General features: G+C 36.8%; 3 protein-coding genes across 8 annotated transcripts in view; 1 reads left to right on the top strand and 2 right to left on the bottom strand.

Moving 5' to 3' along the window:
- Positions 1-22,917, bottom strand: part of LOC113045377 (NACHT, LRR and PYD domains-containing protein 1b allele 3-like) — a 33,253-nt gene that overhangs the window by 3,851 nt on the left and 6,485 nt on the right. The window contains exons 6-18 of the mRNA XM_026205734.1: positions 22,842-22,881; positions 20,687-20,723; positions 18,284-18,318; positions 17,545-17,620; positions 15,584-17,201; positions 14,767-14,847; positions 14,570-14,638; positions 14,344-14,469; positions 13,802-13,945; positions 13,289-13,372; positions 13,077-13,165; positions 12,486-12,535; positions 12,158-12,225 (exon numbers count right to left, since the gene is read on the bottom strand). Of these exons, the coding sequence (XP_026061519.1) occupies positions 12,158-12,225; positions 12,486-12,535; positions 13,077-13,165; positions 13,289-13,372; positions 13,802-13,945; positions 14,344-14,469; positions 14,570-14,638; positions 14,767-14,847; positions 15,584-17,201; positions 17,545-17,620; positions 18,284-18,318; positions 20,687-20,723; positions 22,842-22,881 (2,517 nt within the window). The remainder of the gene's footprint in view (positions 1-12,157; positions 12,226-12,485; positions 12,536-13,076; positions 13,166-13,288; positions 13,373-13,801; positions 13,946-14,343; positions 14,470-14,569; positions 14,639-14,766; positions 14,848-15,583; positions 17,202-17,544; positions 17,621-18,283; positions 18,319-20,686; positions 20,724-22,841; positions 22,882-22,917) is intronic.
- LOC113045398 (uncharacterized) lies at positions 11-4,280 on the top strand. Of its 5 annotated transcripts, none has more exons than XM_026205775.1 (12): positions 11-493; positions 1,115-1,228; positions 1,320-1,397; positions 1,511-1,588; positions 1,676-1,768; positions 1,997-2,342; positions 2,532-2,814; positions 2,911-3,142; positions 3,251-3,336; positions 3,433-3,537; positions 3,709-3,895; positions 4,022-4,280. In XM_026205775.1, the coding sequence occupies exons 3-8, from the start codon at positions 1,369-1,371 to the stop codon at positions 3,084-3,086; spliced, it is 1,005 nt and encodes a 334-aa protein (XP_026061560.1). In that variant the 5' UTR covers positions 11-493; positions 1,115-1,228; positions 1,320-1,368; the 3' UTR covers positions 3,087-3,142; positions 3,251-3,336; positions 3,433-3,537; positions 3,709-3,895; positions 4,022-4,280. The 5 variants fall into 5 exon arrangements, with proteins under 5 accessions (XP_026061560.1, XP_026061559.1, XP_026061558.1 ...); XM_026205774.1 differs by having other exon boundaries at positions 3,679-3,895; XM_026205773.1 differs by having other exon boundaries at positions 3,676-3,895.
- LOC113045399 (P2X purinoceptor 7-like) lies at positions 4,340-6,329 on the bottom strand. 2 transcript variants are annotated; one of them, XM_026205779.1, is made up of 4 exons: positions 6,288-6,329; positions 5,223-5,511; positions 5,044-5,186; positions 4,340-4,890 (listed from the first exon to the last, which is right to left on the bottom strand). In XM_026205779.1, exons 1-4 carry the CDS (start codon positions 6,312-6,314, stop codon positions 4,399-4,401), a joined length of 951 nt encoding a protein of 316 aa, XP_026061564.1. In that variant the 5' UTR covers positions 6,315-6,329; the 3' UTR covers positions 4,340-4,398. The 2 variants fall into 2 exon arrangements, with proteins under 2 accessions (XP_026061564.1, XP_026061563.1); XM_026205778.1 differs by having other exon boundaries at positions 5,044-5,511.

The raw sequence follows: 22,917 nt of genomic DNA, 5'->3' as shown, positions 1-22,917 counted from the left end.
ACACCTGTTTTGCGTTATCAGCAGTTAAAGGAGCTGTATGTAAGAAATCTATTTTAATTAATCATAAAATGGCCCTGATGTGTCACTAGACATTAAGAAAACATGTTCATTTCATATACGTATATCACTGACAACAGTAGTCCGGCCAGGATATTGTCATTTAAAAAGTGGACTTGCAGCCCTCAACTGATGTTGTTGTTGTCATTTTGTGTTTTGGCCTGACGCGCCTCCCTCCTCCTATCTACCAATCACGAAGTCAGTAGTGTTTCGGGATCCGTGTTGCCAGCTTTGCTGTAACTTACTCTAACTCCAGTCGGATAAAAATGTCTGTTACTAAATCAAAAAGACCTCGTTATAATTCTGAAATTCGTCGTGACAAAGTCCGAAATAAAACCTGAATTTGTATTGGAGATGCTTTTGAACGATGGAGACGGCTGAAAACGGAGAAGAATTTGAACACAGACGCCAACGTTGCTAATTTTCTCCTGGACAGGTAAGATTCATCTATGCTTGGCTAACTTGTACTTGATGTCGATGGACATTTGATATATTAATGACAGTCGAACAAAGTTAGGCATGTTTGTGCAAAGTAAAATAACGTTAGCTCACATGGACGTATGCTAAGCAATTCATTACAGTAGCCCGTTTTTCTGTCATTATGCTGAGAAGCTGAGGAAAACAACATTAGCACGCCCATTATGGCAACGTAATTGAGACAGTAGCCTAATGTTACCTCAGTAAAAATGATTCGTCATTTCTTCTTCACGTATATCATGGACCAAGTTACACATGCTGAAAGTTGACCTTTATGACCATTGCTAATGTAATTTAGTTACTATAACAATATTTTCTGATGGAACTGAAAACAACCCTGTGATAGCCATTGGTGATATTGAATTTGGCCCGCATTACAATTGCTGTGGAAAATGTTTTGGTTATTTGTTAGCGTACTTATTATTATTGAAAAAAAAGGAATTTTTATTTTGTTGTTTATATGTTTTTTGTTTTGTTTTACTATTACTTTATTATCTTTATTTTTCTCACATTTTTTTTTATTGTAATTGTATTTATATGTTAAAAAAAGAAATCAAATCAAAAACGCTTATCTCTTCAGCTATTATGGCCCCAGCACCTCAACACCCAGTAAGAGAAACTTGAAGAAGCACCACCTGACTGCACCATCACTTTCCAGTATCGTATGTGCATCATCTGAAACACTTTCAAATCGGTCAGTAGTCAGTACCACTTTTATTTCTTTTTTTTATTTTCATTGCATATTTTGAAACAATTTGGGTCTTAAACAGCTACACCATTTACAGAGAGGACCTGTCGCCTATTGAGGAAAGACTGGAAGATGATGAGCGCACCATGGATGCCTCTGAGGTTCTGGAGGAAAGGTAGATAAAGCCTCTCAGGCTTCCTAATATGCCAAATGATAAGAAATGTTTTGTAAGTAAAAATGTACTTAAAAAAAAAATCTTTGTGACCTCTGTATTGTTTTTGTTTTTAGTCTACAGAACATGAGCATCCAGGATGCTGAAACCCAGGTCATGAATGAGCAAGAGATAAATGATCTAATGAACAGTGTGTAAGTTCCACTGGGTTTTACTGAACATTGAGTAACAAGATGTTCTGCTTTGTATTAACAAATATAATTTTCTATCACATTTGCCAGAATTGATTGGGGGGACAGTGAAGGTGTTAGTAATGAGGAGATTGAAGCAGATGACAGTGAAGATGAGGACTATGTCCCTCGTATTTGTATTCGGTATGTTAACATTGGATCCTCTAAGATTATGCACAATACATTATCGAACATTGATTCAATTAAATATGTAAACATAAAAATAAAAGATGTAAGATTTTTTTATATTTTCTGGTCCCTGTAGTATCTCAAAGATAACCCCGTCTTTGTATATGCCATTTTTATTTTATTCATCTGATTGGATATCTATGTGTAAATGATATATACAGTATATATCTTTCATGTCTTTAGGTTGGGTGGAGCATTGCAGGCACCACCATGCATTGATAATCTGCCTGTGATAGATGCCAGTGAGACAGTACATGACATCCCGGATGTAGAGCCTCCATCAGTCACCTTACCTACACTTCAACAACCTGGCTTTCCTGATACACTGGAGGTCATGACTGAAGATGACCTAATCGGGAAACGGGCCTCCATCACTTATGAGGACTGTTTGAGGCAGCTTGCAACATTACTTGTGCTTCCGGTCCAAAAGTGCCCATACACATGTGACGTCAGTAAAATGGAGTGTCAGTGTCGCCCTCCATTTGAAGTTTCCATTACACGCAGGGGTACTGCAAGCATCATGGAATGGGTATGTGTTGTAATCATACTACATTGCAAATAAGTGTAGATCGGTGTTGGAGGCAATGTCAATACGTTGACAGTGGTTTTGTGAAACTCAATCAAGCTTCCTGAGTTGTAGTTTCCACTTAGTGGAAGCAATTCTATGTTTGTATTTGATAATGCTAAATAGCCTAAGTTGTGTCCCATTTATTGTCAGACCTGCCTTGTTGGCCACACTGTATGGAGATGGAGCTCACAGCCCACTTTGAGGTACGGGATGCTAGCAGGGGACTTTATGTTGGCAAGCAACATACTACTCTCCGGAAGCAACTACGCCAAAGTCTCGCTTCTGTTCCAGTTTATGAACATGGGGATGGTGGACCGTAGTTCATTTTTCACAATTCAGGACACATACGGTGTAGACACTGTGAAGGAGTTTTGGGAGGAGAGGAGGGCTGAGGCAATAAATCGGCTAAAAGACAGAGATGTGGTAATAGTAGGTAATGTACATTTTTTATTCATTTATGCTACAGAATGTTAAGATGTAAATTTTATGTTCTGTGTTAATCATTGATTCTTGTTTACAAATTGAATAGCGGATGGAATAATGGACAGTCCTGGACATTGCGCCCAGTACTGTACATACACTGCCATGGAGAACGAATCCAGGGAAATCATCTCTGTCATCACTGGACAAAAGGGAGACTGGGCGAAATTCTGTGATCATGGAGAGAGAGGCATTTGTGCGGACAGTCGACACTCTTTTGAATGAAGTGAAACTAGTAGAGGTCTGCACTGATGCCCATGTCCAGATCTCCGCACTAATGAGTAAGTTGCCACTGAAATTTTGCGTTACTTGTAGAATTACAACAACTTTTTTGGAGGGGTGGGGGGACCATTACTGTACTAATTATACATATTATTTTTTCAAATAAGACAAAGGAAAGTACAAAGACCTTGGGCTGCAGCACAGCTTGGATATGTGGCATGGGGCCAAGAATTTGGCAAAAAGGATCCATGCTGTAAGTTCAGCTGTCATTACTATGGCTTCCTTTTCTGCATGGCAATCTACCCTAATTTGAGCGGTGTAATCATGATAACTGTTATGTCTATCCCAGGCTTCACAGGTCAAGGGTCAGTCCAGTTTGAGCAGTTGGCTAAAAGACATTGTCAACCACTTTTGGTGGTGCTGCAAAACAGCAGATTCTTACCAAGAGTTCCTTGTAAGTTGATATGGTTTGAAAAATAGTTGTCATCTAAAAATAATATGCAAAACTAACATGCAGACTTATTAGACATGCCTTGCTGGTAAAGAGAATAAGTTAGGATGGTTCGTTGATGTTGGATATTTGTTGATTCAGTAGCTAACCAGACATATGCTATACACTCGGAAGACATCCAAGACGTATGGCTACATCCCAGAACTGCAAGCTATGATCCTTCAAAAGAGATTAGCTGGTAAGGGGATGCCCAGACGGAGGACACTACGACCTGATGACCCCAGAAGGTACGGCCCACTTCCCCCTGTGCCGGCACCAACCATTGAGGAACTCCTGCACACCCAAGTCAGGAGAGGTCTTGGTAGGTTGAATGCAAATTTATTTATTTTGCACCTTGGGCTACATGCCACACACTACGTCAGATGTTATGCATAACACTTCCAAGTTTGAAATAAACTAACTTCAGGTTGTATTTTGCTCTCCTCAGTGTCAACATTCCAGACTAAAGACCTGTGAAGCCCAGTTTCCAGAGCCTCACAACCCTGACCATCTTCATGGCCATGTAAACTTTTGTGTCACAAGCTGCTTATCAACAATTTCTAAAATTTTAACAGTACAGAGCAGCTGAGTCTAGTTTTCTATTTATACTGTGTAACATTTATCATTATACCATTTTATATACTGTTTCTCTACATTGTAAAAAGCATAGTATTGTTATTATAAATAAACTTTTTTTATTGAAAAAATGAGGAAGGCTCTTTACAAACAAACAAACCAAAAAACTGAACAAATCAAAAAACAATTAGTAAAACTATATATACAACAATAAATAACTTGAATTTAACTGTTCACGTTAGAATGGTATCAAATGGTGGGTACAAAGCCAGTGTACTGGCCTTGGGGGTCAGGGTATTTGTCCCTTATTTTCCATATACAGCAGCTGGGAATAACACGACGGTTACCCAGACCCAGTGACCCATGCTGCCAAAAGATGTATTGACGATAAGCAGCATACCTAAATTGTCTGTTATCATCTCCTGGCTCTATAACTTCAGCTACCACCAACATATCATTTCTGTAATCTCTGTGAATACGCAAATAACCATCTTCCAGACAATACAGATCAAAATGTGCCAATTTGCTGATGCAGTAGTCAGGCCCCTGGCCACAGCATTTCCTTTCAGCGTCTGTGGCCATTTCCCTGCAGTTCCCACAGGTGCACCATGGAAGAGCAGCGTTAGGTGGGGTTGTGCTGTCCAATTGAGGAAGTGCATCAAAAACTAATCCAGGATTCCGGGAGAAGACCTGGGTTGCTAGTGCTCGTAGCCTCACTTCACTCATGCCCTGAATGAGTGCCTAAGTAAACAAACCATAATAGAAAATGTGTTATTTACATTTGATTAAAAATAACAAAGATGCTAACATTGATTCAAATGGTGGCTACTTATCACAAGCCATAATTTTACTAGAATCTATCAATTGTGTAGCTAGCATATTCTGGAAACAAACCTCTGTCCGGACCCTTCGGTCAATTTGGATCATCTGAACTCTGTTCTCTTCCTCTGCATCTCTGCCTCCTTTCCTTCCTCTGCTGCCAACTCCAGTACTTGGACCTGCATTATCTCCTCTTCCACCTCTCTGACCTCTTCCACCTCTCTGGCCTCTTCCACCCCTCTGGCCTCTTCCACCTCTCTGGCCTCTGTCACCTGGTGCAGGGCCCACACTCTCTCCTTTTCCACCTGAAACATCTGCACTCTCTCTTCCAGCTCTCTGGCCTCTTCCACCTGGTCCATCTCCTCCCTCTAAATTCTCTCTTTCTCTCTGCTCTTTGTCTCCTGGACCCAGACCTGCACGCTCTACTCTTGTCCCTCTCCCCTTTGCTCTTCTTTTCCTTTGTCTGCGCCTCCTCTCGCCTTCCCAGCTCTCATCAGCCTCACTTAGGACAGCGGGCACCTCATAACTGAGGTCTAAATCAGGCTGCAACAAGTGAGAGCAGTACAAGTGCTAACTCAAAATAAACATTCTCTACCTTTTAGGCTATGTACTATATTAGTATTGGTTTGGAAGCACTACAGTAGGTACAATTCCAAGGAAAAAATACTTTTTCTAATGTCCATAACACTAATGAAAAGCACAGTGTAGCCTATGATGTGAAAAATTTGGGCCATTTGGAACGTTTTGTTGCCTACTTGTTTTTCATGCAAGTTCTACAGCCAAAAATAATAGAATGTCATGTAATCCTTCACATCACATATTTTAGCGTTATGGACGTGCTGCAGGGTAAGTAAAATAAAAATAAAAAATACAGCTGGCCACTTTCACTTATATCATCAGCTAATTGAATAACTGTATCTTTGATATTGGTTACACAGTGACAGGCTTGTGCTTGTATTTACATTAATGACAGATAAATAACGTTACAAGTTAGACTAACAGTTACCATTCTGTCTGTCACATACGAGCATACATGTTTACGATTATACTGTCACATACGAGCATAAATCTTTACGATTATACTGTCACATACGAGCATACATATTTACGATTATAATGTCACATACGAGCATAAATCTTTACGATTATACTGTCACATACGAGCATAAATCTTTACGATTATACAGTCACATACGAGCATACATCTTTACGATTATATTTAACTAATGACAATTAGTAAAATTTTTAAATACATAATTACTTATCAAAATATCTCTCATGAAGCATAAACATAATTAACAGAAAACGGAAAAACTTACTGTGTACGTCTGTTCGTCACCTGCCATTGGAAGCTCGATGAAGCAGCCTACGTTTTTGCTGAATCCTGCAGCTTATCTGGCAACCTCGAGTCAGGGGGAGGGGGAGGGGATACACCGCTCTGCAGTATTTTTATAGTGACTGCAGTACCAGTTTAGGCCACAATCCTACACACGGTTCCTTTAAGCTGTTTGCACGCGAAGCTGCCGACAGATCTTTGTGTAGTTTGATGCTTTTGCCAGTTTGTGAGTTTTTGTTTTTTTTCCCACTGTTAAAGGAAAAGGATATGGCGATGGGTGAGTAAACACTTTAACATTTGTTTGGAAACTGATTTATGCGGTTGAAGTGTTTTGCTCAAGCGTTTTTGTGTAGTCTGGTATCAGCAGTTGATAATTGTAAGTTCCACGAGGACTTTGTGAAAAGCGCAAGGTTAGGTGTTAGTTTACTTCTCACATTTGTGACTTTTCCTGGTTAGGCTGAAGCAACGCTTGCGTTGACCCTTTATTATTTTAGTTTGTTATTTTTGTGCTGACGCTGGGCTGAGGGCACTGCCGCAGATGTTGTCTCTCTTTGGTTTGTCCGAGAGAGGTCGGCGCTGACGGTATTAGAGTGCTTAAAGTCACTTAGCTCTTGGCTGAAGTACGAAGTCTAGGGTTGAGGTAGTATTGTTAGGTAGGTGGGAAACGTCACTAAATGTGAGAAGTTTGAGTTTGTAAATATAGTTTTTTTTTGTCTCACAATGAGTTTAGAATTGACGGAGTTTTTTGAACATCCTTCTGAGGAGAGCTTTAGTCAGCTTTCTAAAAAACAGCTATTAGAGGTCGCAGACAAGTTTAAAATTCCCCTTACCACTAAAGACAAAAGTCTAAAGGAAGGACTGGGGCTGATCATTAAGGCTGCTCTGGTAAAATTAGGCATTTTGACATGTGAATTAGGAAGCCCTTTACCTCTTATAGGTGATCAGGAACAGACTAAAAAGAAATTTCCTGAAGGGACCGTTACATCACTTACATTTGAACAACAGAAACAGTTGTTGCTCTTGGAGATGGAAAAAAATAAAATGAGTCAGGAAGTTGAATTGCGTAGGTTGGATGTGGAGGCTCAGAGGTTTGCTCTGATTAGAGAGGGTAGATTGGGAAACTACGATTCAACTCCAAAAGCTTTTGATGTGGCTCGTGCTCTTAAATTGATGCCAAAATTCGATGATGATGATTTGGATACTTACTTTAATTTATTTGAGCGGTTGGCAGGTCTTATGGGGTGGGAGGATTCTGAGCAGACGCTTCTGTTACAATGTGTGTTTTATGGTAAAGCTCAAAGAGCGTATTCCACTCTTAATGTTAGGGACAGTCAGATTTATAGTAAAGTGAAAGAAACCGTGCTAAAAGCCTATGAGTTGGTTCCAGAGGCCTATAGGCAACGATTTCGAGCTTTAAGAAAAGGGGCACAACAAACATTTACTGAATTTGCAAGGGAGCTAAGGATTCAATTTGATCGTTGGCGCTCAGGCTCACAGGTAGAGGATTTTGATTCTCTTTGTGAGTTGTTGTTGTTGGAACAGTTTAGAAATACTTTGCCAGAAAATTTGTCTGTTTATTTAACAGAGCGAAACGTTCAGAGTGCAGAGGCTGCTGCTGTGTTAGCCGATGAATATGTGTTGACCCATAAAGATGTAAAAAGAGCTAATTGGCGTCGTCCAAATAGCTCTGTGGACAATGTTTCAGTGGAGGTTCCATCTTTGCCTGCTAATGTAAAAGCTGAGAAAAAGTTAAGAGCTTTTGGTGACAAGAGTGATCAGTGTGCTTATTGCTTAAATAAGGGACATTGGAAAAAAGATTGTCCAGCCCTTAAGGCAAAAATGAACCGTACTAAATCTGATCTAAAACCTGCTCTTGCTGCTTCCTCGGTTACTAAGGTAGTTGAGGGGGTTGATGTAAATACTGCTCAAGGTAATTTGGTGTTGTGTAGTGATGAAAAGTTGAGTTATGCTCCTTTTATTACTGATGGTTCTGTGTCTCTGGTTGGGAGTGATGAGAAAATTCCAGTTAAAATCCTTAGGGATACTGGTGCTTCAGAGACCTTTATTTTGGAGTCCGTATTACCATTTTCAGAGAGTTCCAGTACTGGGAGTGAGGTATTGATAAAAGGAATTGGTTTACAAGTGTTGTCTGTACCTTTGCACACTATGGTACTTGAATCTGAATTGATTACTGGTCAAGTTGTAGTAGGTGTGCGACCCTCTTTACCAGTGGAGGGCATTGCTGTAATCTTGGGAAATAATTTGGCTGGAGGTCGAGTATGGAGGGATGTACCACCCCCACCTATTGTAACAGATTCTCCTTCACTTGAACAGGTGGATGTTGATAAACAGTTTCCTGATGTGTTCGTAACGTGTGCTGTTACTCGGGCAATGAGTAAAATTGTTGTTGAAAATCAGGATAAGGAACCTAGACAGATTAGGGATAGAAGGAAAGTGTTTCCTAATCTTTCTCTTCTTTTCCCTACAGTCTCTCGTCAGGAGTTGGTGGTGGCACAAAGGGAGGACCCCAGTCTGAAAGAAATGTTTTCTGAAGTGCTAGCTCCGGAAGAGGTAGAGAGTGCAATGAGTGGTTGTTTTGTTGAGGATGGTCTTCTGTTAAGAAAATGAAATCTGGTAGGGAAGTACCCATAGGTGAGCCTTATGAACAGGTTGTTGTGCCAATGTCTCTTCGAGATACTGTGTTGCGTTGGGCACATGGAGATGTTGTGGGGCATCTTGGGGTTAATAAAACGTACAATCATTTGTTGCGTTATTTTTATTGGCCACAGTTAAAGAAAGATGTAAGGAGGTTTATTAAAACCTGTTCAACCTGTCAGCTTACGGGGAAGCCAAATCAGTGCCTTAAACCGGCACCGTTATATCCCATACCTGTAATTGATACACCGTTTCAACATCTGATTATAGACTGTGTGGGTCCATTACCTCCATCTAAGTCAGGAAGTGTATATCTTCTTACTGTAATGTGCCAGAACACTAGATATCCAGCTGCCTATCCGCTTCGTTCAATCACTACCCGTGCTATTGTTAAAGCTATGACACAGTTTATTTCTGTGTTTGGGATTCCAAGAGTTATTCAAAGTGACCAGGGATCCAATTTTACTTCGCATATGTTTAAGGAAGTGTTGCAGCAACTTGGTGTGAAGCAAAATCAGTCTAGTGCTTACCATCCACAAAGTCAAGGGGCTTTGGAACGCTTCCACCAAACTTTGAAGTCGTTGCTGCGGGCTTATTGTGTGGAGTTAAAGTGTGATTGGGAGGAGGGGTTGCCCTGGTTAATGTTGGCAGCTCGTGAGGTGGTTCAGGATAGTTTGGGTTTTAGTCCCAACCAGTTAGTCTTTGGTCATAAAGTGCGTGGACCATTGGCTTTACTTCATGATGGATTAAAGGAAGTATCTGACCCACCTCAGGGTTTGCTACAATATGTAGAGGGTTTCAGGCGTCGGTTATTTTTGGCTGGTCAAATGGCTAAAGAAAATTTGCTGAATAAGCAAAAGAAGATGAAGCGGTTGTTTGATAGGAACACAGAGTCTCGTGTGTTTTGTCCAGGTGACCAGGTGTTAGCTCTGTTGCCTCTTCCTACCTCTCCATTTTGTGCAAAGTTTTTGGGTCCCTATACAGTTGTACGTCAAGTTTCAGAGCAGAATTATTTGATTTCAACTCCTGAGCGGAAGCGACATTCACAGCTGTGCCATGTAAATTTGTTAAAACCTTTTTACTCTCGTTTTAGTGAGTCCGAGAGGGCTCCAGCTGCTGTGGCCATAGCATCTTCTGTGACTGAAATGGCTGAGGATGTTAAGGTACCCGAGGATGGTATTTTACAGCCTCGGCTTAACAATTCTGAAACCTTAAAGAAACTGGATGAGTTTGTTAAACACTTGCCTTTTAAGCAGAGAGATGAACTGTCGTCTTTAATTTCAGATTTTCCTATGTTATTTTCAGATTCTCCTTCGCGTACTAATGTGATAGAACATGATATAGATGTTGGTGACGCCAAGCCAATACGCCAGCATTTTTATCGGGTTTCTTTGGAAAAACAATGCCATCTTGAGTCTGAAATAAAATACATGATTGAGAATAACATCGCTAAACCTTCCTTTTCAAGTTGGGCATCACCTTGTTTATTGGTGGGAAAGCCAGATGGTACGTACCGATTCTGTACTGACTATCGGAAGCTTAACAATATCACAAAACCAGATTCGTTCCCTTTGCCCAGGATGGAAGATTGTGTAGATGCGGTTGGCTCTGCTCTGTATGTTAGTAAATTTGATTTACTCAAAGGATATTGGCAAGTGCCTTTAACCACTCGTGCACAGGAGATTGCTTCATTTATTACTCCTTCTGGACTATATTCTTATTCAGTAATGAGTTTTGGCCTTCGAAATGCACCAGCTACTTTCCAACGCTTAATGAACCGTGTAACTTCTGGTTTGGATGGATGTGCTGTTTACTTAGATGATGTGGTTGTGTATAGTGATTCATGGGAACAACACATTGTACGTATTCGAGCACTTTTTGAGCGATTAGCTGAAGCTAAGCTCACAGTCAACTTGGCCAAGTGTGAGTTGGCCAAGGCGACTGTGACTTATTTGGGGAAAGTAGTTGGGCAGGGAAATGTACGTCCTGTGCGAGCTAAGGTACTGGCAATAGATAATTTTCCGCCACCAAATACAAAACGAGAGCTTATGCGGTTTTTGGGAATGGTGGGCTATTACAGGAGTTTTTGTTCAAATTTTTCTTCAGTGGTAGCCCCCCTGACCGATTTATTGAAGAAGAGTGTGAAATTTGAGTGGTCCTTGCAATGTAAACAAGCATTTGACAATGTCAAACTGTTGCTTAGTACGGCACCTGTTTTGGCTGCGCCTCGGATTGGATACCCATTCCAGATTCAGGTTGATGCCAGTCAAGTTGGGGCCGGAGCTGTCTTATTACAAACTGATGAACATGGAATAGAAAGACCAGTTTGTTATTTCTCCAGGAAGTTTAAGGCTCACCAGTTGCATTATTCTACTATTGAAAAGGAGGCATTGGCATTGATCTGGGCTTTGCAGTTTTTTGAAGTTTATTTGACAAGTGGCACTTTTCCGATTGTGGTGTTTTCAGACCACAATCCACTTACCTTTTTACATTCTTTGCAGAGCCCAAATCAGCGCCTTATACGCTGGTCTCTTTTTCTGCAGCCTTATCCATTAGAGATTCGACACATAAGGGGTGTCGAGAATGTGTTGGCTGATGCCTTGTCTCGGGCTCCATGTGAGAATCTGGATACCCTGATTTAAAAACTTGTATGACTGTGACTGACTTGTTTTTGTAGGTGCCGAGAGTTGCCGTGGTTCCAGTTACAAGTGAGGCCATTTTGAGAACATCTGGTGCATTGTAACCCTTATTTTTTCTGATTTAATATAGGTCCTTTACAAGGATCCTCTATCTTAAAGGGGGAGGTGTTATGGTGTAAGGGTGTGTGGGTTTTTTGTTTATTCTTGTGATTTCTTCTAGGTGATGGCGTAATGAACAACACCTGTTATAGATTGGGACGTATGAATAAAAGTGCCTCTGAGACGTGGGTCGAGGCACGTGGGAAGTGACATCATCCCATGCTGCCGCTTGATCGCGCGTTGTTTGTGGATCTGTCGTCAGAAATTAAATTGATGTGGTAGTTTTAAATGTAAACCCCTAGAATTATGTAATAAAAAATATTCTTCATTATACGTTTTTGGTTTGGTTTTCGTCATTTTTGTTGCAGTTTTGAGCTGACCGTAACACCTACATATTTGTTTTTCATCATAACAATCTGCTTATATCCTAACAATGTTGAATAAATAAAGTGTGCAATACCTGTATGTATTCTTGAGTTTATCTTCATCACCGCTCAATTCTGGTGTGAACACTACATCTTCTGAGAACTGAAGTAAAGAAATAAATGAAGAATCTTTAAAATACATTTTTGGATGATAAAATATTTTCTAACAGCTTGTGCCACAGCAAACCCTTGTTGACACAAATTTTTAAACATTCTGAATAATGGGATCTCAATCGTTTATCATACACTGAAACCTTAATAGGGGTTATTAATTTGAGAATAAAATATTGTCATACTGTACCACTAGTAAAGAAAGAAAGAAAGAAAGACTTAAAAATCCTCTCCATGACAGCTGCTACTCACGGAGTATGTTGATGATTCAGCTTTTAACACAGAATCTGAACTCTCTCCTACTGTTAGACAAAAAGAGCAAGGGAAGCAAATAACTGGGGTTATTAAAAAAAAAGTTTTTAATGCAAGTATTATTTTTTTAACATATACTAAAACTCATATATATGTAACATATATTTCCTCATATGTTACATAAAACATTTCTGAGAAAAGAAAATCTGATCAGATGTTTTTATATCACTGTCTGGTACATAACTATGAAATAAAGATAGCCACAAAGCTGATAAACTGTGTGTCCACAAAGCTTGTTTGAAATATCTAATTAGCTGAAATCACTGAAACCAAAGCCATTGGATATTAAAATAAAAAAGTAAAACATTATCAACTTTCATCAATTTTAAATCTAGGGTGAATTTTTTTTTAACTAATGTATATATGTTGATTTTACCCTCTATAAAATACTGTAATGTTTGGTTTATTCCCAGTAGAATCAATTAAGTGGTACAATAAATAATGAAGTAATTAATGTCTATGTAACCTGTATATAGCTCTATTGCAGGGGTCTTTATATTAATAATAAAAATCAACAATCTATTTGCTTACTTCCTCTCTTAGTCTTTTCCTGCTTTGTCTTCATCTTCCCCTCTGTGAATCTTTCCATGTTTAGCTTAAGCAATGCTAATTTCCCCCAGCTAATGAGAAAAACATTTAACACTCATGATGATCATACTTCAAAAATATGACTTTGTGTATATATAATCTCTATAATGAACTTAAAGAAAAGGCTAAAGAAATATCTAATATATAACTCTTACACAGTCAGAGTCCAACCCATCTTCTCCAATGATGTCTTCATGGAGTGGGTGTACTCCATCATGTATTTATCTGTGACATTTATCCTGAAAAAGATTTAAATAATTAACTACGTTCACTGTAAAGCTACAAGAGCTTCTGGTTTATTGTATTAGGTGTCTGGGGAAAACCTATGATAATCAATATCAGTAATCAAGTGGAAAACATCTATTTAGATATTTCAGTCAAACTTTCACCACTGATAAGAAAATGTGTAACAATTTACAGTTTGTTTATTATTAAAATAAGTTGTAAGTTGTATCATGTATTTAACATTGTGCTAACATTATTTAATGGACCTGAACTAACAATGTACAGTTGTATATTTATTAACTAACATAAACCAAGATTACTTAAAATTGTAACAGATGTACAGTATTGCTCATAGAGGGTTAATATATGAAATAACCTGGAACCTTATATTAAAGCGTTACAACGGCATAAAAGTTACTTATGTGGTCAGATATTGTTATTACCTGAGTTCAATCAAACTGGGACAGGCTTTAATGAGGGACATGATTTTAGAGCTATATGGTTCAGTCAGAACTACATCTTGCAGACAGACTTTCTTCAAACCAGATACTGATTGCAGGAACGTCAACAGTCCATCTTGATTTCGTCTAAACAACACAAAAACCCACATGGATTTGTAAAAGTGGCACAAACTTTTATATATGTTTTTATTTAAATTTTTTATAAGGTGTAAAACAAATAAAAAAATATAAAAAAAAATAACTGATTTTCGCTAATAAACACCTAATAATTTGCCGATCACGGTTAAAATGAAAATTGAAAATCGTTTACTCCCCCTTATTTTTCTCCAAACTTATAAGACTTCTATTTATCTTCAAAACACTCATGTGTGTTTCAAAGACAAAAGAAAGTCTTCTGGGTTTGGAATAAATTTTTTTGGGTAAAGTAATCTTTGATTTGTGATGGCAAATGTCAACAGCATTTGATAAAGCAATTCTTAAGGGTTTATATCTGAAGAAAAAAATGAACGAAAGCTTCTACTCACAAATATCTAGAACTGAACAATGACATCTTATTCTGTGATTTCACCCAGTTGATGGTGGAAATAAATGAGTGAGGAGAGGTAAGAGTTAATTCCGTGGCTGATGATGTGAACTCTGAAAAAGACAACCTAAGCATTCACAGATAAAACATTAGTGTATGTTTATACTATGCATCAGGCGTTAGGACGAGACTGTCATTTTGAATGTTACAAGTGATTGAGTTCATACGTGATGTCTCCATCTCTGACTGACACAGTGATCTCTCGGTGGAATCCATAGTTGTCAGGCATATTTATACTGTCAGAGATATAATTTAATAAGTGGACTTAATTTGTATATATTACATAAAATTGATTTAATATACTAAATAACTGAATATGGCAATAAGTATTTACAATGTTATTCTAAAATTAATTATACATTACTTGAGTTTAGTCCGTTTCTTTCCTTCAGCAGCAGCTGAGACCAAACCAACAACATCATCTGAAATGTGATCCAATATCAACCTTTCAAAGTAAAACAACACAGTATATCATATTTAATTTTCATTATACACACTACACAGTTATTTCAGGTTTGCATTTGCAGTGTTTCAGACCAAAGTATGGGAGATGTTTTGAATTTTTTTGAATCAACATTATCTCTTACTCTGATATGGTTCAGAAAGGGACTCATCTGCAGTGACTTTGGCATATGCAGGGGGTGGAAAAATGAAGTTGAGCATGAGAACCCAGAGTAAGCATGGAGAGGAAACGACCGCCTCTCTTCTCTACTCACTCTGTTTCTGACCAGCTTGAAATGACTGACAGTTTGGCTTCTTTTGTAACTATTTTTAAATGGCAGAGAAAAATGCTAACTGGCCATATTTCCACTGAAATGCAAGCAACTCAGTATGTACTTCTTGTTCAGTGAACTGATTAAATTATCTTAATACATCATATCAAATCAATATCACATGATAATGACTGCTGTATTATTGAATATTACATTATTCTCGAAGCTGAATCACAGCTGTGCTGCTATTCAGTACAACAGCACTCTTTGCTTGTGCGATTTCGCTTTAGTTTTAAAACAGATCAAATCCACTGATCTATAATAGAACTATATATATAGATCAGTGATCAAATCTGACATCACAGAGCTCCAGTAGAAGTGAATATATTGTAATTGCCATAAATATAAATAATAATTGTGATAATGAATAATGTAATGTGTCTGTCTCAAGTCTAAATTTTCACTCACCACAGCTGTTTACAGCGGGACAGTTCAGGCAGGAGCATCTTCAGATTATCAGATGTTACATGGAGTTTCAGGTTTCTGATGTGTTCACAGCACCGTAAACAGTACTTCAACACCCAACAGTCTGTCCTTTTCAGTAGAGTATGAGACAGATCTATCAAAATCAAATCTTCTAACACTTTCCTAATGAAGCTTTTCTCATGAAGCTCGTAGAGACAATGGAGAATGAACAGCATGTGTTCACTTTGATATCTCTGTGAATATGTACTGATCCATTCCTTAAGCTGGGTTTCTATGTTGACAGAGACAGGCACGTTGAGCTTTTCAAAGAACGACGGGATCCATTTTTTCTTACACAGACCACAGAGGAACAGAATCACAGGCTGCAGCAGATTTGACTGTCTTACTTCTACATCTGCCATTGAAAAGTCTCTATCAGACCAAAAGGACAAAGCCCATCCTCTCTCTACAGTGTGAAGCAGCTCCCTCACTTTCCTCTGAGACTCTTCTGCATCCAGAAGAACATAGTACAGAGCAGTGAAGAACTCCTGAAAGCTGTGATACATGAAACTGAACATTGTCTCCTGACGGATTCTTCTCTTAGAGAGGAACCTGCACAGGAATGGATTGGCAACAGGGTCTGAAATTATTTCATCCACATTTTTCTCATCAAACATCACTTGTTGTTCCAGCATCCCTCTCTCTGCCAGCTGACCCAGACTCCTCAGCAGGGTCGGCACAGACTGACTCAAACCCCGACAGTGATGCTCTAGTAGAGTTGACACAAAGCCAACATAGATGGAGGTGGTGGTTTCCAGTCCGCTTGATACATCTGCACCGAGTCTGAACATCTCACTAACAATCCAGCAGATAACAGGAATGGAGCAGGCAGTGAGGAGGCTTTCATTTGTGCTCACACAGTCATACTCTTTGCTGAAGAACGTCTGGAAGTACGTCTCCACCTTCTTCTCAGAAAAACCCATGATTTCAGTGAAACATGGCTGTTTTCTCAGCAGCTTGTTCACTGTGTTCTTAGTTCTGGTGGTGACCAGCAGGCTGATCCCAGGGATGAGGTATCCCCTCAACAGGGAACACAGAATGACCTCAGCAGGGGCTTTTTGAAGTGGATTAGTGTGTGCTGACATTTCATAAATGTCCTGCGTTAGTCTCAGCTCATCAAACCCATCAATGATGAAAACCATCCTCTTTGGTGGCTTCTGTAACATCTCCGAGATCTGATTTGATGTTAAACCACAGCTGTAGCTCAAGAGTTCAATTAAATTCATCTCCTCAGAAAAACACATCAGTTCTTCACACCTCAGATAGAAAACTACATAAAAATGTATCGAAAATTCAGATGCCCAGTTCAACATGATCTTCTGTGCTATGAAGGATTTGCCACTGCCAGAGTCACCTTGGAGAATGACAGGCATTGTACCATGTAAAATCAACAACATGTCCATACTGATGTTCTCAAAGCTGCCATTTTCATCTTTCTGAATGATCACTGGTTCATTATACAGGGCAGACAATGACTCTCGTTCACCAGACAGCGAGCTCCACTCACTCTCATACTTCTGTTTGATTGACAGTTTATATTGATGTTCAATCTCCAGAGATCCTAAAGGAAAGCCAGATAATTCATTAACAAAATGTGAGAGTGTATTGCACTCAACAGAAAGCAACTTACTATTGCATTATACCTACTGGTTTTAAAATATATATTTTAAATCCTTAAAATGTTAACATTAAAAATAAACAAAAACCATGAAATTATATTATTTTATGAAAGAATTAGAGGCAGCCAGATGGACTGAGGAAGAAGTATAAAGCAGTATGAAGACAATCATACTATGGAAAGACGCAATATAAATAAAACTTCTTCTTCAATCTAATATTCTTTTGTTTTGTTTTTTTGTTTTTCAAAGCAGAGTTATCATATTTAAATCAAAATATGGGCCTACTTGTCACCCCAAACTGGCTGTGTGGAGTCCCTTTATATAATAGTCCTGATGATCCTGATCCATACATGTCCAAACACTGTAAATCATTCAATGTTAATGGTAAAAATTAAGAAATTATATTTTATATTTATAGCTGACATACTGAAATATTTAAATAGTTTAAATGTTAATACATATAAACTATATTACTTTGTGTTTTGGTTAGATTCCTGTAATAGGTCTACAAAATGTTGACAAAATATGTACATCACCAGACTTATCTGTTCAATAGAAGTCACAAACTGTTTATATTACATTTCTAATTATACCACTACTTGCATACACACTTTGTCATTTCTCTTCCAATATTACTGGTACCTGTATGTTTTTGTTTTTAAATTATTAAAATCTTTGTGCAGATCTGTTTTTAGCATTAGAAAACATAAAATCAGATTTTATGAAAGCAGATCAGATGTTATGAACAGTGTTATGATCTCTCTTCCATTTGTGACAGTTAAATAATTTATGGTAATTTAGATTTACCATAAAGATTTAAAAGCAAGCTGTATATTGATTTATTAAATTATATCACTTTCACCCATCAGTATCATGTCCAAATAAAGGTCCAGTATTGATATGCCCACATTTGTGACATTTGCCATTTCAAAAGATATAGATATACATAATGGTTAAAAATTAAGACACCTCATCTATACTGTTGTCTACTAACATCAAACACAGAAAATCCCTTTTTACTTACATCAGAAGGGTTTTCAGATGTCCTCCAATGCGATTCTTGAAAATAATTAAAGTTCATGTCAGATAAACTGAGGATGAAGTATAAAGCAATATGAATACATTGTAATAATGCTTTAGGAGCAAGTTTGAAATGATCTTAAAGGGAACATGGAAATTCATCATTTACTCTATGTAATATGTCTATTCTGGAAAATGTAGAAAAACAAACAGCTTTCTGAAACAGAAGCACATGCTTTATTCAATGGAAGATTATCATATTTTTAAGTATTTAATAAATTCACATGCTGATTTATATGTATTGTCTTAGTTGTGTAAGGTAAATATTCCATTCAAATTTATATGTATAGCACTTTTTGATTATACAAATCATAAAAAGCAGCTTTGCAGAAAATTAAACATCTGCAATATATTTAGAAGTAGCTTATCCGGGGGTTGACTAAATTTCAGAGTTTACACTGAATTTAACATGAACACTTAAATCAAATGATGAATGCTAACTTTAAATATTTTAATTTTTTAAACTTTAAAAGTTTAAATAAAAGCTTCATAACAGTGAACTGAGAAATGATTTGCTTCACTTCAAAAAGTCATTTATACCACAAAATAATGAAGTGTTTGATTACTAGTGATTACTTGTTTTCCCATTAAAAAACTTTAAGGGGATTTCTTAGAATGGGCTTAGAGACAGAAGGAACAGGAAAAATAATGGAAGATGAATCTATTCTTTTATTTATTTACTGTTTATAAAATGCATAAACTATTATATTATAACTTATTATATATACACTCAAAAAAATGAATTTTTAGTTTTGTTCACTTTACCTGAACAATTCATGTTGAATTAATGCCATTTTGGCTATTTTTCATTTCAACATGATTGTGTCATGTTAAACTGACTTAAACCTGTCTCTCGTTGGTTTAACATAAAGTTTTCATTTTGAAAGAACATGTTTCAATCAAGTCCCTCAAAATAAGTTTTACACTTCCCATCATGCTTTGCACAGGACTGGATATGGGGAGAGAAAATGTTGAAATAAAGTGTTATTTTATGCAGTTTTTAATAAAATGTGATAATAAGGAGACTTTTTCATGTATAATGCTCTATTATGTGGGCATTTTAAAAGACTTTATATTGGTGTATTTTGTGCGAGTTACCATTGTGGTGAAGTGTGGAGCTTGTGGTTGGGTTGAGGACCTGGTTGAAAGAACGTCTAAAATACTTAATTTAAAAAAAAGCAACTTTAATGAGAGTGCTAGTGTATGATGTACACATAGTAACATCCTTAAACTGCAAACAATTAACATCATGTGTAAAGAAAAGTTATATCTTACTTGCTAATGTTTTTATAACACTTTGGCTAAACTTGCATGGACAGTGGTTCTACATGATGTAAACATATTATCTCTACTCAGATATTTCATGTAGGATGAACTAAAGCAAACTGAGTAAACTCAACTAAAGGTAGACAAGTCCTTATAACTTGATTTATTCATGTCCAAATAACATGGTACAAACATGTGGAACCACTGTCCATGATAGAATCATGTTCAGCCAAAGAGTCATTTTTTTGAGTGTATTATAACTACTATATAAAAAATAAACATTTTACCTCTTCCCAACAGGGAAAACCACCAACAATCAAGAATGCATGATTATATAGTGTCATGGCTTTGCAATGAAAAAAGGTCATTTTAATGGAAGTCTATGGGGCAAAAACAGCCACGAACAGTAAATGAGGGAGAAAAATTAATTATGATGCTGCACAAAAACTAACAATGCATCAAAAACAATTTTGTTACTAATCTTTTATATGCCCAAGACTGTGATAAAGGGTAAAAAAATATCCAGTCCAAAATCACTTTTTATATGGAAAACAATCCATTTTGTTTTGTTTTTTTCAGTGACATCATTTATGAACTTGCCAATTAAAAAGTAAAAATCTTGGATTTTTTTTTTTTTTTTTTTTACATTTATTAGTTTTGGACTGAGGTTGATTAATAGATTTATGCAAAAATAAGAAATGGGAAAAAAATATTTATCTGATACATTTTTACAGCAGTTTAATTTAGTGAATGTTTTCATCCACGAACGTAATGAAAATTTCACCCGTACTGTTTTGTTGAGTTTTGGGAAATTTTCAAAGGATTTTCCCAAAATATGCGTTTAAATAAGATGTCACCAGAAATCACTCACTGTCAGTGTTCAGATGAAAATCATGTTAGAAAATTGACTTATTTATATATATTTGAAAGCATTTTAATACCAAAATGAGGTGGTCCAGGAGCTACACGTGTCATTCCACCCCATAACTGCTCAGATTGGTTGGATTGTCAAATGACAACTCTGAGCTATTCATGTCATTTTTTAGAGCTCTCATATTATAAAGTCAGAATATGAGCGTACCTTTGTAGGAGAGTGCTTTATTCGTCCTACTGCGCAGCTTAAAAAAAAAAGAGAGAATGATGAGTGTTTACGCCATTAATTAAACGCAGCTTTTAAATTATAAACAGACGCACATAACATTGGTTGAAAATAAAGAGCTTTGAAGTGCTTCTTAGTTACCACAATCACATTATAAGAAACACAATTAATTTTCACTTACTTGATAAGATAACTTAAGGTTTTATCATTGTTTTATCTGACCCTGTTTATAGAGAAGACACAAACTTATCTTGTACATGCCCAAGACTGTGATAAAAGGTAAAAAAAATTTTTTTATATGGAAAACAAGTCATTTTGTGTGTTTTTTTCAGTGACATTATTTATGAACTTGCCAATTAAAAAGTAAAAATCTTGGATTTTTCTTTCTTTTTTACATTTAGTAGTTATGATCAGGACTGAGGTTGATAAATAGATTTATGCAAAAAAAAGTACTTTTTTTTATCTGATACATTTTTACAGCAGTTTAATTTAGTGAATGTTTTCATTCACGAATGTAATGAAAGGGTAGTGAATTTGCCCACACTGTATTGTTGAGTTTGTTTGTTTTTTTTTCATTTTCAAAGCATTTTCCCAAAATATGAGTCGAAATAATTGTCATCAAAAATCATTCCGTTTGCTGAAACACAGAAAAAGTTGTGGCCAAATTAAGACTCAACATTACCCCCTAGTGGACGAAAACGCCCCCAACATAATATAAGTACTTCACCCCTTCTCTTCTTCCCTTTTTTTGCTTTCCTCGCACTTCACCTTACTTACTCTAACTACTGGGTGCACCTAGACTTTGCTGAAATTGTATTTCTTTCAGATTGATTCAGTTTGTTTTAAACTGACTTAGACTGATCTTGATTACATTTATATCACTCAGTTTATTTGTAAGATGATTGGATTGAATATGATTATTTAAACTTAATGTTTCAGTTCAAGTTATGATTTTCTTTACTGCTTATTTGATTTTTTTTTAACTTTTGAATAAACTTACAACTTTCTTAAACCCACCTGTCTGACGTGGATCTGATTTTGCATCAGTAACATACAACATTGAACATCCAGTTAGGTAAGTATAATAGGGCTGTTTGCAGAAACATTTGTTATATACTTTGTTTTTATATTGTTTATATTTGGATAAACAAATTCAGTAACAATGGAATTCAAAGAAAATGTTTTTATATGCCATTATACCAATTTAAACTCTTCCTGTTTCATACAACTATCACTAAACATATGTCTTCCCATCATACTGAAGACTTTTGTGGAAAAGCAGTTGTTGTAGTTGATGACTTATATGGCTACACATGATATTGACTACACTGAACAAACTGATCAGATTTTATCGCTAGATCACATTGGGAACAGTCAGTGATCCATAATATTACTATTTTTGTTTTGCCAGTCAGAGTAGAGAACTCGTTTTTAACACAAAAAATATGGGCCAAACCAACCCATCAAGAAGGCTGTTTTGAGTCATATTCATATTTTTGTCCACATAAAACAGCAGTGAAATGTTAAGCTACAGCATAAGCATCTTATATTTAGTCTATGTGATAAGTGCTTGGGACAATGATCCTATACAGTTTATTATATTAAACTACTCTATAAAATAAGGGACATAATGTATATTTTTCCATCACAGTCTATTAAAAAAAGGGGGGGGGGGGACACTATATACAGTACATACTGTAAATAAGAGCACTGATTCTAAAGGATGAACACTGGAGTAATGGCTGCTGAAAATTTAGCTTTTATCACAGGAATAAATTATATTTTATATATTGAAACAGAAAATGGTTATATTAAATTGAAATAATATTTCACAGTATTACAGTTTGTATTGTATTTTTTCATTAAATAAATGCAGCTTTGGTCAGCATAACAGACTTCTGCTTTAAACCGCATCCAATTCAACTAGCTCACTAACTGTCAGTGTTCAGATGAAAATCATGTTAGAACATTAACATATATATTTGAAAGCATTTTAATTCTGAAATGAGGTGGTCCAGGAGCTACACGTGTCATTCCACCCCATAACTGCTCAGATTGATTTGATTGTCAAATGACAACTCTGAGCTATTCATGTCATTTTTTAGCGCTCTCGTATAAAGTCAGAATATGTGCCTACCTTTTGCTTCATTCTTAACTGCAGGAATCCACCTGGGCGGCTTAAAAAAAAAGAGAATAAGTGTTTATGCAGTTAA

Source organism: Carassius auratus, chromosome 27 (assembly GCF_003368295.1).
Source record: "Carassius auratus strain Wakin chromosome 27, ASM336829v1, whole genome shotgun sequence".
Taxonomy (NCBI): Eukaryota; Metazoa; Chordata; class Actinopteri; order Cypriniformes; family Cyprinidae; genus Carassius; species Carassius auratus.
The sequence above is the reverse complement of the archived record's forward strand: the minus strand, read 5'-3'. Positions and strand labels throughout refer to the sequence as shown.